Source organism: Nicotiana tabacum, chromosome 11 (assembly GCF_000715075.1).
Source record: "Nicotiana tabacum cultivar K326 chromosome 11, ASM71507v2, whole genome shotgun sequence".
In the NCBI taxonomy this organism is placed as follows: Eukaryota; Viridiplantae; Streptophyta; class Magnoliopsida; order Solanales; family Solanaceae; genus Nicotiana; species Nicotiana tabacum.
Genome location: NC_134090.1, coordinates 24809920 through 24825181, shown reverse-complemented (window position 1 = coordinate 24825181; position 15262 = coordinate 24809920). Strand labels below are relative to the sequence as shown.

General features: G+C 35.1%; 1 protein-coding gene across 1 annotated transcript; it reads right to left on the bottom strand.

Annotated features, from left to right (window-relative positions):
* Positions 1 to 5773: 5773 nt before the first annotated feature.
* On the bottom strand, positions 5774 to 7269 carry LOC107829344 (uncharacterized). Its single transcript, XM_016656817.2, has one exon. The coding sequence runs from the start codon at positions 7108 to 7110 to the stop codon at positions 5974 to 5976; it is 1137 nt and encodes a 378-aa protein (XP_016512303.1). The 5' UTR covers positions 7111 to 7269; the 3' UTR covers positions 5774 to 5973.
* Between the last annotated feature and the right edge of the window lie 7993 nt (positions 7270 to 15262).

The following is a 15262-nucleotide window of genomic DNA, read 5'->3' as shown; positions in this document are numbered from 1 at the left end:
ATGATTTTGTCGAAGTCCAGTCTTCATTGGGTTTGCCTCTGAATATGCAGTTGCTCTAAATGGTTTGGATGAATCCCTACTTGAGTTCAAAATTGTTGGCATCAATGTGTGGGGGCCTCACACTAGATTTCTTCTGGTTGTACACTGGTCTGGCATAATCTTCTAGAGACCTCCTAAGCCTGGGAGCTGCATTTTCAAATTCAACTTCGACCATGGTTCGGTTGAGATTGAACCTTCTATCCTCTTCGACTATTTCATCAGCAACTCTAAGGGCTTCTTCAACTGCTAACTGTACAGCCTGTTGTTGAGCTGCCTCTCTCGCAGCTAGGTTCACATCCGTTTCGTTGTTCACCATTGTATTTTGAGTCGAAGTCTAACCCAACAATGATCCACTTGATTCTTTTTCCTTTCTCAACTACCGCAGATGCTTGTCTAATTCTGGATTGTATGGCACCAATTTCTTGGAGGAGGATCGAGTCATACACTACTGAACTTAACTTGTTGCGTGCACACAGATAAGAAGAGCGTAAAAAAGGGAAAATAACATAAAATTGTTCCTAAATTAGCACCAAAAATTACAACAATAATAATCGTCAATCTCCGGTAACGACTCCAAAATTTGACGAGCGCAAAATTGGTGTATAAAACTTAGGCTCGCTAGTCAAAGATAGTATATTATTAAATCGTCTCCATAGGGATTGGGTTAAATAATGCTCAAAGAAATCTTCAGCTTAACACTATTCAAGAAAATCATCCTCTTAATTTGAGTTATTAACTAATTAAGAATAAAAAATAAGATTCTCAATTGTGAATGACAATTTGTCAATAACCCTAAAAAAGATTACTCCATAGTAGAGAAGTCGTTCATCACAAGAGTATTAGGAGAACTCGAAACCATTACAATTTTCAAAATCAAACAAACTTCCGTATTGAATGAATTGGATAAAGTAATTAGAGTCTCGGTTGTTTCCTTGCCTTATTCTCTCTAAAAGTTGCTCCAAAATCCCAGATGCCTTGTTTTTTAGACGAGCTAGGCTTCATATAGGCCAAAAAGGCTGCCTCCAAATTACAAAAATAGGCCTGGGTCAAATTTTCGGAGGCGCACGTGTGTAACCGCGCACCTGGAGGTATGACCGCGCTCATGGATGCGCACCTCTGTCAGAGTTCTGTGCCACTTGCACGCTCAAGTGCGCACCGGGGGTTGCTTGTGCGTGGCTGCGCACCTGGGATTTCCTCTTGCTCAACTCTTTTTTCTTCCATTAAGTGTACTATTCGTCCACTGATCCCCTCTGCGTCAACTGCACTGAAAGACAATATATTAGACACAAATCAAACCAAATCTCTATCGAATCAGCTAAAACAAAGACGCAAAGTGGGCATAAATAATAAGTAACTTTAAGCTCATTAGTGGTAAAAGGAGAGAAAGTGTTAGTGGTGAAAGAAGAAGTTGAGAGAGGGGGTAACATGGGTGGGGGCTGATGAGATGGCATGCCACATGGTATTCATGTCATCAAGTTATAATGGCATATGAGATTGGGTATCCACCTTGGACAGCTCTAATAGAAGAGGGGTATATTTAAGCCATTAGACTAATATCGAGGGTATTTTTGAACGAAAGCATAATGAAGGATAAATATAATCCTTTTTGTATAGTAGAGGGACATATTTGATCCTTTTCCCGAAAAACAAGAAACAAAAACAAAAAAGAGCAAGAAAAAACAAAAAGGAAAATAATAAATAAAGCAAATACCAAATAAATAAAAACGAAACAGGAGAAAGTTCAAGCTCAAAAAGCAAAATGCAAAATGAGGGGGCCATTCCAATAAACAGTGGTGTCAGAAACTGTTTTCCTTTAATGGTAAAAACGCAACTTGGGAGACGGAAAAGATCCTAATATGTCATCGTACTCTACGAAATTGAGTACATTTGTCCTTCCTTAATATTTTGGCATATATATATACCCTTACTATCACATAGTTGGTCTATATATGCCCTTATAATATACGAAATTGAGTACATTTATCATTCGTTAATACTTTAGCTCATATATTTTCTTGTTATCACATAGTTGGTCCATATATACCATTTTCGAAACGAAATCCACCCAAACTAATTAGCTCTTTCGTTAACTATACTAAAGTGCATTACAAACACCATTTTCTTTTTATTATTAGTACTTTTTAATTTTTTCTTTATCTTTCTCTTTTCTTTCTTCTTTTTTCTTTTCCTTTTTCTTTTTCCCATATCTGATTTCCCATTGTTGATGCCTTCTCTATTTTTGTCACCAATTTCATTTAACAAAACTCATAAATTCCTGCTAATTTTACTATCACAAACCGCATAAGTTCTTCTGACCGGAAAGATATGAAAAGTGTCGGAGAAATTTTTACCTTCACCAAATTAACCAAATTAACACCACAAAAAATTAACCAAATTAACACCACCGATTTTTTTTCCGGTGGTGCTAATTTAGTTAATTTGATGAAGATAGAAATTTCTCCGATAATTTTCATTTCCTTCCAGTCAGAAGAACCTGTGGGGTTTGTGACAGTAAAATTAGCAGGAATTTATGAATTTTATCAAATGAAATTGGAGACAAAAATAGAGAAGACATCAACAATGGGAAAATAAGATATGGGAGAAAGAAAAAGGAAAAAAAATAGAAGAAAAGAAAAAGGTAAAGAAAAAAAACTAATAAAAAGGAAATAGTGTTTTTAATGCACTTTAGTATAGTTATCGAAAGAGCTAATTAGTCTGGGTGGATTCCGTTTCGAAAAGGGCATATATAGACCAACTATGTGACAATAAGGATATATATGAGTTAAAGTATTAACGAAGGGCAAATATGCTCCATTTTGTATAGTACAAGGGCATATATAGACCTAATATGTGACGGTAAGGACATATATATGTCAAAGTAGGGGTGGACGTCGGTCGGTTCGGTCGGTTATTATGAAAGTACGGTTCGATTTATCTGTTTTCGATTTTGTAATACTAATAACCAAATCAAACCAAAATATTTACAGTTCGGTGCGGTTTTTTCAAAGTTCGGTTCGGTTATTTTCGGTTTATTTATTCGATTTTAAGCGGTTCAAAATAATTTTATGCTTCTCTGGAAATGCTGGTTTTAAGAAAAGATTGTACACTGATCTTATTGAATTGGTTAGAAGTCTAATCCCAGAAGCCTCCTATAAAAGATTGTACATTGATCGTTCTTATAAGCAACCTAATTTGTGAAATTCTTAACGAAAGATTTGATAACAACTAGTCTGAGATTTTTAAAAATGGATTAGTCATCTTTATTTAGTAAATATGTGAAAAGGTAACTAAATGTTGCTGATGATTAGAGATATGGAGATCTGCAAGAAGAAATTTAAGGCTGGGTAAACTTTAGAACTTGTCACATGGGTTTCAAATTTTGCTTGAAGGTTGATTTGAGATTTCGCATTTGTTTTGTGGTTCTTCCGGTTTGGATATTATGATTATCCTTTCTTTTCTCTGACCCAAAATAAAATAAAATTATCCCTTCTTTTTTTAGGTAATTTTTATTTAAATTGAACTCTTTGTTAATGAACTGTTCCTCGAAAACATAGTTGAGTTTATATAAGTAGTAAGCCTGCAAGCCTAAAGAAGATAAGAAAAAGATCCTCATTGAATATTAAATAAAGGTATGGAAAAAATATTACTCCTAGTACGAGTAAAGAAAGGAGTTCTTTCTTGATAATAGCAAAGTGTAGTATAATATGTCTGTGCTGAAGAGCTGGAAGGAAAGAAACAGTAGTTGTGTTGTGTTATTGCGTATTGGGACTAATACCTGTGAATTTCGATTTTTCAGTTTACAAAAATCGTAAACTGCATCGAAAAATCGAAAATTAATAATTTTAAAATCATGCACCGACCGAAAAACCGATTAAACCGAAATCGAAAACCGAAATTCACGATTCGACCGGTTTTTTCGGTTCGGTCGGTATTATGCCCACCCCTATGTCAAAGTATTAACGAAGGATAAATATGCTCAATCTTGTATGGTACAAGGACGTATTAGGACTTTTTACGTTTCGGATACGCACCTTCGAGGAACAAGTCTAACATCAAATTGCAGACGGAACGTCAACTTTTTAATATATTGAAAGCACTACTTAAGATTGCACCTTCAGTATAATTTGAGAAAAAAGGTATTTTCCAAAGATAACATCAATCACGAAATGAGTTCCTTTTATTTTTACTAGAATATTCAAACTTTTGCTGTAAAAGGTATTTTCGAAAGATAAAACAAGACTAAGAAAAGCTACATTCCATGGAACATCATTAACGTTCAGTCTCTCTCTTTCTGGTGCTATGTAAATATAAAGTTAAACACGTGGTCCTTCTCCAACAGTGCCAATGAAAAACAAACAAGCACAGATAAATACTTGTCTTTACCTATGTCTAAATAAATTGCTAATAGAATTCAATCTTTCTACATTTTTGAATCATCTGGACATAAGAAAAGCTTTTAGTATAGTGGCATAAATGACTCAAAAACTTCTTTATGCCATAGGTTTGAATTTTAAGTGGGACGTTTTTGCAATTTTTTGAGTATTATTTGATAGGTTATATGTGTATCCCTGTTTCTAACTCTTCAGAGTCAAAGGAACAGGAGAAGGAACAGATAGCTATCGGTTTCCATGGTGACTGTACAAGTCTACCATTCCAACTGTAAAGTTGCCGCTTGCACACGCAACAGTGCGAAACCAGTGCAACAGTCCACTTTATGGGAAATGCCCTTTACCTAACTTGCTTACATCATTCAAGTGATGTCACAAATGAATTATTAACATCAAACAAAGGTTTCACATTAGAGAATTCATCAAGCATTCTCTCAAATCATCTATCAATCTTGCAAATGACTCTCAAGGGCATCAAGAACAAAGAACAACATAACAACGGACTGATTCCCTGTATTGAGTTATCACATGTCTTTAGTTGTGTTGTACTTTTGTTAAAGTACTCTACTTGTAATTCCTACTTAACTTAGTTAGAAGCATTGTGTAGGAAATAATTGTAAATCATAAACTCTTGTGTTTGTGTCTTGGCTAGAGTTAGTCGAGTTGTAAGTCTTTGTAATAGAGTTATTACAAAGTGGCTTGTAATAGAGTTATTACAAGTTAGCGAGAGATTAAGAGGTTAATTCCAAAGTTACAATAGGTTGTAATCTAAAAGTTTGCTCAGTAGTGGAGTTGAAATCCTACAAGGGTAGGTCGTGATTTTTGATCCCGTGAGCTGGGAGTTTTCCACGTAAACCTCCATTGTGTCATTTACTTTCTGCAGTGTGCGTGTGTTCTGTGAGAACTAATAAAGAACTTGGTTCTCTATACAGTTTGATGGACCCTTAATTTCTATCATTATAAGTATTAAAGTTGGTTACTCGGCCTTCACTCTACTTTGGCAAGGGTCTTATTTCTAAAGGGCAACCCCAACTTGATTCTAAAAGCATCTACTAGCCAATTTCACTTCCCTTTTACTGATCTGTTTAGGCAAAATACTTGGGTTCCCCCAAATAAAATGGACACAGACATAGTTTCCACAGCCCAAATATTGAGAGTTGCCACAATCTAACGTCAACCCAACCGTGAGAAAAAAAATTCTTTCGACTATGAAAACTACAAGAACCTCATTGAATAGTCCAACTATTAATGGGAGAAGGTTTAGACGTATAGCAAGATTAAATAAGAGGTGTCGAGAATAATATATAAAATAAAAGGTTGGAAACAGAGATGAGATGAATAGGCTTCATTTTTCACTCCAAACACCAAACATGCCCAAAATCTCAAAAAGAAAACACAAGGCAAGAAACCAAATACTATTATCTTTCCCACTTGGAAATGGTAGTAATCTTTCTACCAAAATATGTATTGGGAATAGGATTAACTCAAACACAAAGACAAAGAATGCAAATACAAAAAAGGAACAAACAATCAATTGAATAACTATTCAACAACAATAAGGACACACAATCAATCCATTCTCATTACATTCAGGGCATTTCATTGCCTCAACCCCATCTTCAACCACAATTTTCTGACTCCCATTACACTTAAAACACACAATAAACCTCATTCCAACACAACCTTCACATGGACATTGAAATTGTTCAATTGGAATTCCTTCAAGTAATGGCCTAAGTTTCCCTTGTTCATGTAATGTCAATACTTCTTCAGCTCCACCAATATATCTTCCCTTAATAAACAATCTTGGAGGCACAACTTTCCCATCCAAAATTCTCCATAGTTCTTCCTTAAACTCTGAATGCATAGAGATATCCCTCTCGAAAAATATAACACGAAAATTCTCTAACAAAAATCGAATACTATGACATTCCTCGAACGTTTTTCTTATCCCTCTTAGGCCTGTTGTGTAAAGGATTACTGAATCACATCCACCAGGTGGACACTTCTCTTCAAATTCTAATAAGGGGTCTATAGTTTCCTCAATTTTTCGAGTTTTTAAAGGCGGTTCATTTTCTTCTTCTAATTCTTTTTTTTCTTCTAGTGGTTTGAAAATCTTTTCCTCAACCTTGGCTTTTCTTTCTGCTTCTTGAGCTTTCACTACCATTACTGCTTCCTCAAATGCAGCTAGAAGATTTGGATCAAAAAGAGTACCTGAATCTAAATCCGGCCGCCTAAAATTCAACACATCAAGTTCTGAAAAAGGAGTAATTTTCTCATCAATAGTCTCGACTTTTGGCTTCAATGAGCTGAAATTCTCCACATTTTCTTTCAAAGGTTCAGACTTTTTAACCTTTACATCAGGTCTAATGTTCTCTTTATCGTCTATTTCGTCGTCGAGCTCCATTTCTTGATCCTCAAGATCTTTCATTAGCTCAGAAACATCAATAATTTCAGGTTCTTGTTTTTGTACGCTGCTCTGAATATTCTTTTTGGGATTTTCATTGACCTGAATTGGGGTTAATGGAGAGTGAAAGTGAGACTGAGAATTTGAATGAGGTGGTGAAGTGTACTGAATATACCCATCTGATGCATTTGAATGGAGGATTCTTTCTGGCTTTAAATACCCAATTGTTTTGATTGTCTTCAATTTCTTGAGTAGCTTTCCTTTCATGGTCTTCATTTCTTGAAATCTGAAAATGGGGTTTGGAAAAAGATTCAGGATTTGGGGATAAGGAGAATAGAAATTGGGAAGCAAAAATCTTGTTTTGCTGATAGTCCCAGAGGGATAGGAGAAAGATGATGCTTTGGTCTTAACGGCTAGAAACTGTTGAGTGGTAGTACTTTTTAAATTTGAAAATTAATTGAGGGGAGGAATTATTATCCTGATTTAGGGTGCATGGTAGCAAATTATGCACCCATAGCACCTAGTACTATGCTAAATATTACATGTGTTCTTTGTGTTATGCTCTGTCTTTATTCACTTACTTTATAGGCTATGTATAAACAGTGACATCTGATATTATTCCTAAGAAATTAAAAAGGGACGATTTGTGTATTAGAATAAAAGGGTTCAAAGTTCATACTAATAATTCTTGATCAAGAAAGAAAAACGAAACTTAAACTTACTCACCTCAACTAGGGAAGACCACACTTAAGTAAATTGGTGTATGTATGTAAAAGATATTTCCAATTATATAATTAGGTGGGATACAAATATAATCACGTTTCCCATATTAGCAATAGTGTCTTCTCAACAGCGAATCCAAGATTTAAAAGTATTTTGATAATTATCTATGTAAATTTGGTAAAAGCAATAGATGTTTAAGCATTCAGAAGTCTCCATGTAGATCTGCCATTGTATCTTCTCTATCATTGAGGGGTGCGATGGAATTAATATAATTCATTTCACTTTAACTAAAGGTCAATTCTTGAAGATAACGTTTTTTTCCAGATATTGAATTAATAACATAAATCTAAATTAATCGAGCTAATGAGTGATTGGCCAAAAAGTGACTTCCATATAGCTTGCCAAAAAGTGACTTCCATATAGCTTGCCAAAAAGTCATTTGGAGGCTGCGGGTAACGGTCAAAATACTACTTGAGGGGACTTTGCTGCCTTTTTGTTTAGCCTCTTTTAGTAAAGGAGTGACTCGTGATAGGGAGTCATGACCATCATGTTTTGCCCACTATAAAACAGAAAAGAGAAATAAAACTAACAATCTGTCAAAAATGAAAGCTTCCAATTTTTGAATATATAAATTACTCATAAAAGCCGAAATGTAAATAAACCTTTCTAGGAAAAACATAAACATTTAGAAAATGTCATTCACGTGAGGATTTTGACATCTTAATTCATTGTCATTAGAATAGAAAGCGTAATTGCTTCCATTGCCCAATTGCTCAAGGCCCAATATACTTTAGTTTGGTTCCATTGCCCATCTTAGTTCATTCATTGATCAATGACGCGACCATGCTTATTAAAGAGATTCAACTAGATTCTCTTCGTCGTAATATTATACTGTATGTATAGGTCATAATTCTTTTATTTGTATACATATAAATTATTGAATTTTCTATACATACAAGTGTATTTTTTGAATCCCTAGATGAAATTCTTGTCTCAGTGATGATAGACTATAATTATGTATTTTAGTCGCTTATTACACTCTAATTTACTGCACTTTAATTGAGTTTGAGCTTTAATTGCTAGTGTTTTGCACTAATTCTATGTTTTATGCCTTGTAGGAGTGATTCCGAGCTATGTAGATGTTATGAAATGTATTCAAGTGATTTGGAGCTTTGAAGTCTGAGTAAAATCCCAAGGAATTAAGGCGGGATCATGTTCGGAGATCAACGGATGATAGCTAAGAACGAACGAAGAATCGAGTAGGCATATTGTACACTGTCTAATAAAATACACATAACTTTTCGCTCTGAATTTCGTTTGGGATCCACAATAAATTTTTGGAAAGCTAATTCAAAGGGATACAACTTTCATGTTTTACGTTTTTTAAAATTCCTAACAGAACAGGGTGAAAAGTGCGCGGCCACGCACTGCCCCCGCATATGGGGCAGAAAGTGTGAAAAGTGCGCGGGCAAACTTCCAGGTGAGCAGCCGCGCACGTCCTGTCGGGGAAAAGTGTCCTTTTTCGCATATGAGAAGGTATAATTGTTTGGGTCCGACCCTACTTAGTATATATACATGGAAAAACGGTATTTTGAGGACTTTTGACATAATTTAGACCTAAGGAGGCTAAGGAGACCGAGGATTTGACCTCAGGAGGCAAGAGCACACTAGGAGCAAGGCGGAGAATTCTTCTACGAGTTTTTCAATTCCTTCTTCCTATTTCTATTATTGGTTATGAATTCTAGTATTGTAGTTATGCATACTATTATAAATAGCTAATTTGTTATCTAGAGTATTGATAGAATCTTTTGTAGGATAAATTCTTGTTATGTTTTTATATAATTGAGTCGTTGGATTTCTCTATTTGTTCAACTACGTTTATATTGTGGTTGATTGAAGAGCTTTCAATCGACTATACATATTTAGTGTATATTACTCGGGAGAGAGTGCATCTTTAGGTAGTTGTTGAATCACTCCTAACGTATATGAGGGATCAATACGGAGGGTTTAAAGGTGAGATTAGGGATAACGAAACCTTGGTACGATCCGAGTGAGCCGTACTTAATGCCAACTAGCGTAAGTCGGGAGAATATGTCTAGTAAATTATGGTAGTTACTAGGAAGAGAATTATGACACTCAAAGCGCTCATGATCGGTAGAGAATACTTAGGCGAAATTATAGAAGACGTAGCGGGAAGGCTTCTGACAAGTGGGAAAATCATAACTCTAAACCTCCTTAATCTTGTCTCTAACCCTTAGTATCTTTAGTTGTTAATTTACTTTTTTAATTTGTTAGTTAATTAGTTAAACACAATAATCTTAATATTTATAAGTTAGGAATGATTCAAGCTTGTCTTCTTAGTGATAATGAATATTTGTAGCTAAACCTTAGTTCTCTGTAGGATTCGACTCCAGATTTTTAGACCTGATTATATTTGTAGCGACCACTTATCCTTTTTAGGACTAGAGTTGGGCGTGATTAAATCTTAGCATCGTTGCTGGGGACTTAACGGTGTAGTTGTAAGTGTACATATTACTATGTTTTTGAACTTTTATTTTATTTATTTGTATTTGATTTTTTTTAAAATTTTTTCGTTTTATTTGTTGATTTGAGAACATGACATCTTGGAATTATGCCAGTTTTGATTTTGGTAATTCTACTATTGATCTTCCTAATGCTTATTGTGGAGGAAACCATCCATTGCAAAACTATCAAAATATTCCCAAGAGTGAGTTATGTGCACCAACTCAATCTTATGTATGAAATATGTGTGATATGTACGGTGGTTAAGATGGTCACTTTCATGGTTATGTTTATATTTCTTATCTTCCCCCAACCCCTTACTATGATGGTTTCGCTTTTTCTGGTGATGTTAATATGAACAAAGTGATATTAATAGAAACAAAGAACCAAGGAAGCTAACCTGAAGGAGATGAAAGATATTTTAAAGCTGACCAAGGATATGTTAAAGTGCCTTATGGAACAAAATAGTAAAAGACAGCTGCAGATAGAAAGGCAAGAGGAAACTATTCACAACTTGAAAGTTCAAGTGAGTTAACTGGTTGGAGATTTTAGTGCTCAACAAGCCAATATTGTGAATAGTATCCAAGAAGAGCGTGAATTACATACAAAAATTGAGGTGCTAGTGGAGAAGCCTATAGTAGAACACCAACAATCAATCGAACTATATTTAGAGGATGTCGATGTTATAGAAGAGATACTAGAGTCAACCAAGGATATTGAGGATACATATTTAGTTGACTCTAGTGTCATTGGTATTGAGGATGTTGACAATCCCAATATTCATGTAGTTAAGCGCATTGGTCCATACTCCAAGCATTTTTTTCACATTGTGTTTGGATGATGATATGGAAATAGAATCATCCAAACCAATTGAGAACTCAAGGGATAAGGAACAAGGTGCCTAAATTCTGAAATTTTTCTTGCCAGAACATCAGGATTACACACCTCATGTAAAGGCCAAGAAGTGCAGAATGCTACATTGATTGCTTGGGCCAGTTAGATTTGTTCCTCCATCCCTGGAGCATAGCCAAAAACTTGATGCCAAATTGTGGGTTCAATTTATAAGCTCGAAGTGGAGGCAAAAAACGATTCGCGTTATGCCGCGACGTTAAATCAAGCACTTGTTGGGAGACAACTCAGCTTTACTGCTTTCTTTTAATTTTTTATATTTTTATTGTATTATTTTTGTTGTGTCAATTTCTGATTTTCTAGGAGTATGGAAAGCAAAGCTATTGGAAGGATGCAAAAGCAAACCAGATGGTTAGAACTAAGTGTGAGGTACCCGCTCGAAAGACCAGGCCTGAGAGAAGCCTGAGTACCACAAGAGCTGCTAGTGCTTCGGCCTTTGGCCTACCTGGGAGCTTCTTTTACCCTCTTATTAGTTATGATGTGCATTGGGGACAATGCATAATTTTAAGTGTGGGGTGAGGAGATTGTCTGGTTGACTTTCTATGCTACTTTAGCTGTATTAGTTTAATTAAATAATGCTTTTTAAAAAAAAAAGATTAAACTTTTCTCGACGATGGATCTATTAGACAATTTTCTTAAGGGATTTAAGTCTAAAGGAAAAAAAAGATTTTTTTTGTAGGTAGTGTAGTAATTCCCCCTTGGTTTTTCTTTGTGCCGCGGTTCTTTTCCAAGAATTTTGTTTGAATCGGGTGTAGTTAGTTTTATTTTTTTAGGAGTAGGAACCAGTGTGAGATGATTGCAGCGATATCTCTTAACTTTGTTATGCCTTGAGAATAGTGAGTCCTTTAGTTGTGACGCTTAGGCTCAGTTTTTGACTCTTGTATAAGTACCTTAAATTGTATGATCTTAACTTTGCTTAATTGCTTTAATTAGAGTATCTTGATGAGTCCAATCCTAAATGAGTTATGTGCCATGTATGTGTAGGGTTTTGTGTTATTCTGTGCGTTGCATTTGATTTCTAGAGCTTGCCCCGTGTGTTTGCAAAGCGAAATAGTAGTTTTGTTCAATCTTGGAAGTGATATAGTTTTGTTCAGTCTTGGAAGTGATATATATATTACCCGCCTAATTATTATGTATCGTAGTTAACCCCTTTGAGCATGTAATCCTGTTTCTTTGACAACCACATTACAAGCCTTACTCATTTGTTTGAATTAACCATCTATTTGAACCTTTTCACCTCTCATGAGCACTTGAATTATTATGAACTTTGTAAAAGTTAAAGTGTGAGGTGGTTGGTTTGGCTTTTGAGTGGAACTAATGAAATAAGGAGAAATGTGCATTGTTTTGAAAAAGTAAGAGCCACTTGAATTGAAAAAAAAGAGTTTTATTATTGTGAAAATAGTAGTGACCATTGATATAAATGTACTTAAATAGTTTGGAGTTAATATATATAGATATGAAGGTGGAGTTATGGTTTGACATAAGTGTAGGGTTTCAACTGCTAAAGTGTATGTATTAAAGTGCTTAGGGAGGTGGAGTCACTCTGATATCCAAATGTATCATACCCATCTCGCAGCCTACATTACAACCAGTTAAAAGTCCTACTTGATCCTTGACTGAATTATCTAAATTAGTAGAGTAGCACACTACGGAGAAGCCTATGGTGCATCTTTTGTGGCACGTCGTTTATGAGAGTGAGTGAACTCTGTCTATCTTGAGTTCCTAATTGTTCTTGAATTTTTATTGATTGTGGAACTATTCTCTTTTGCTGTGGGAGGGCACGTGATTCATGAAGAAAGGTAATCCTTGACCTCTATGTTAGAGTAAGTGGGAGAGTTGTGAATAATGCGTGGTACTTGTGAGTCAAATCTTGAGGTGAAAATGTTACACTTTTGTGCTTAGTCTATTTTAAATATTCTTGGTGTGATAACTTAGGAGAATTATTTAAAGATCATGTCTATATAAAGTGTAGTTTGATTGTTCAAGGACAAGCAATGGTTTAAGTGTAGGGTGTTGATGATAGACTATAATTATGTATTTTAGTTGCTTATTACACTCTAATTTACTGCACTTTAATTGAGTTTGAACTTTAATTGCTAGTGTTTTGCACTAATTCTATATTTTATGCCTTGTAGGAGTGATTCCGAGATATGTAGATGTTATGAAATGTATTCAAGTGATTTGGAGCTTTGAAGTCTGAGTAAAATCCCAAGGAATTAAGGCAGGATCATGTTTGGAGATCAACGGATGATAGCTAAGAACGAACGAAGAATCGAGTAGGCATATTGTACACTGTCTAATAAAATACACATAACTTTTCGCTCTGAATTTCGTTTGGGATCCACAATAAATTTTTGGAAAGCTAATTCAAAGGGATACAACTTTCATGTTTTAAGTTTTTCCAAATTCCCAACAAAATAGGATGAAAAGTGCCCGGCCGCATACTGACCGCACATATGAGGCAGAAAGTGTGAAAAGTGCGCGACTAAGTGTGAGGGCACACTTCCAGGTGCGCGGCCGCGCACGTCCTGTCCGGAAAAAGTGTTCTTTTTCGCGTAAGAGAAGGTATAATTGTTTGGGTCCGACCCTACTTGGTATATATACATGGGAAAATGGTATTTTTAGAACTTTTGACATAATTTAAACCTAAGGAGGCTAAGGAGACCGGGGATCCGACCTAAGGAGGCAAGAGCACACTAGGAGCAAGGCGGAGTCTTCTACGAGTTTTTCAACTTCCTTCTTCCTATTTCCATTATTGGTTATGAATTCTAGTATTGTAGTTATGCATACTATTATGAATAGATAATTTGTTATCTAGAGTTTTGATAGAACCTTTTGTAGGATAAATTCTTGTTATGTTTTTATATAATTGAGTCGTTAGATTTCTCTATTTGTTCAACTATGTTTATATTGTGGTTGATTGAAGAGCTCTCAATCGACGGTGCCTATTTAGTGTGTATTACTCGGGAGAGAGTGCATGTTTAGGTAGTTGTTGAACAACATTACACCTAACGTATATGAGGGATCAATACGGAGGGTTTAAAGGTAGGATTAGGGATAACAAAACCTTGGTGCGATCTGAGTGAGCCGTACTTAATGCCAGCTAGCGTAATTCGGGAGAATATGTCTAGTAAATTGTGATAGTTACTCGGGAGAGAATTACGACACTCAGAGCGCTCATGATCGGTAGAGAATACTTAGGTGAAATTATAGAAGACCTAGCGGGAAGAATTCCGACAAGTGGGGAAATCATAACTCTAGACCTTCTTAATCTTGTCTTTAACCCTTAATATCTTTAGTTGTTAATTTACTATTTTAATTTATTAGTTAATTAGTTAAACACAAGAATCTTAATATCTATAAGTTAGGAATTGTTCAAGCTTGTCTTCTTGGTGATAGTGAACAGTTGTAGCTAAACCTTAGTTCTCTGTGGGATTCGACTCCGGACTTTTAGACCGGATTATATTTGCAGCGACCGCTTATCCTTTTTAGGACTAGAGTTGGGCATGATCACTCAGCCCTCATCTTTTATTTATACATTGTTTTTTCCTCATCTTTTATTTACAAATTGTTTTTCTCTTTGCCAACGCTAAAACTCATGTTACAAGAGGAAATTAGCTTTCTGTTCTTAATTGTTTGTTTGGATACAAATTCAGGAAATAAGCTTATGGCTGCTTTTTTGTATTAGGTTTTTTTCTCCTTTTTTAAATATTCAAATTGAAGGGACTTATTTAAAATGTATGTTTATGTAGGAGTATGTATTTTGGGACTATCTATTGACTTTTCAACTGTGGCAGATACAGTTACGTTCTCTCAAACTTTTCAGTTTCTTCATTTCCACTACTTATCCTCGCAACTGCAACACCATCAATATTTACAGTCATCTTCTTTCCTCTCTTCTCCCTTTTCCCAAGAAAAATATCAATGGAAATGCGAAATCACCATTGTTTGATAACATTTGCATTATTGTTGCATCAATCATACGCTACGCATTATAAAGTAGGGGACTCTATTTGGACTATCCCTCCTATGAATAACTTCTACACCAACTGGTCGTCTTCCCAAGTTTTCTTCCCTGGAGACACTCTTTGTAATTCTCAACTTTTTAACTCTTAGTTTACAGAATGGTTTTTTTATTTTATTTTTTGAAGATATAATTAATCTCATAGACAAATAATACTGGATCTGTACGTAGTATTAGAATTATTCTCATATTTTCTTACACTTAGAACCCGTTTGGACATACATTTTTTTTGATTTTTTTCAAAAAAAA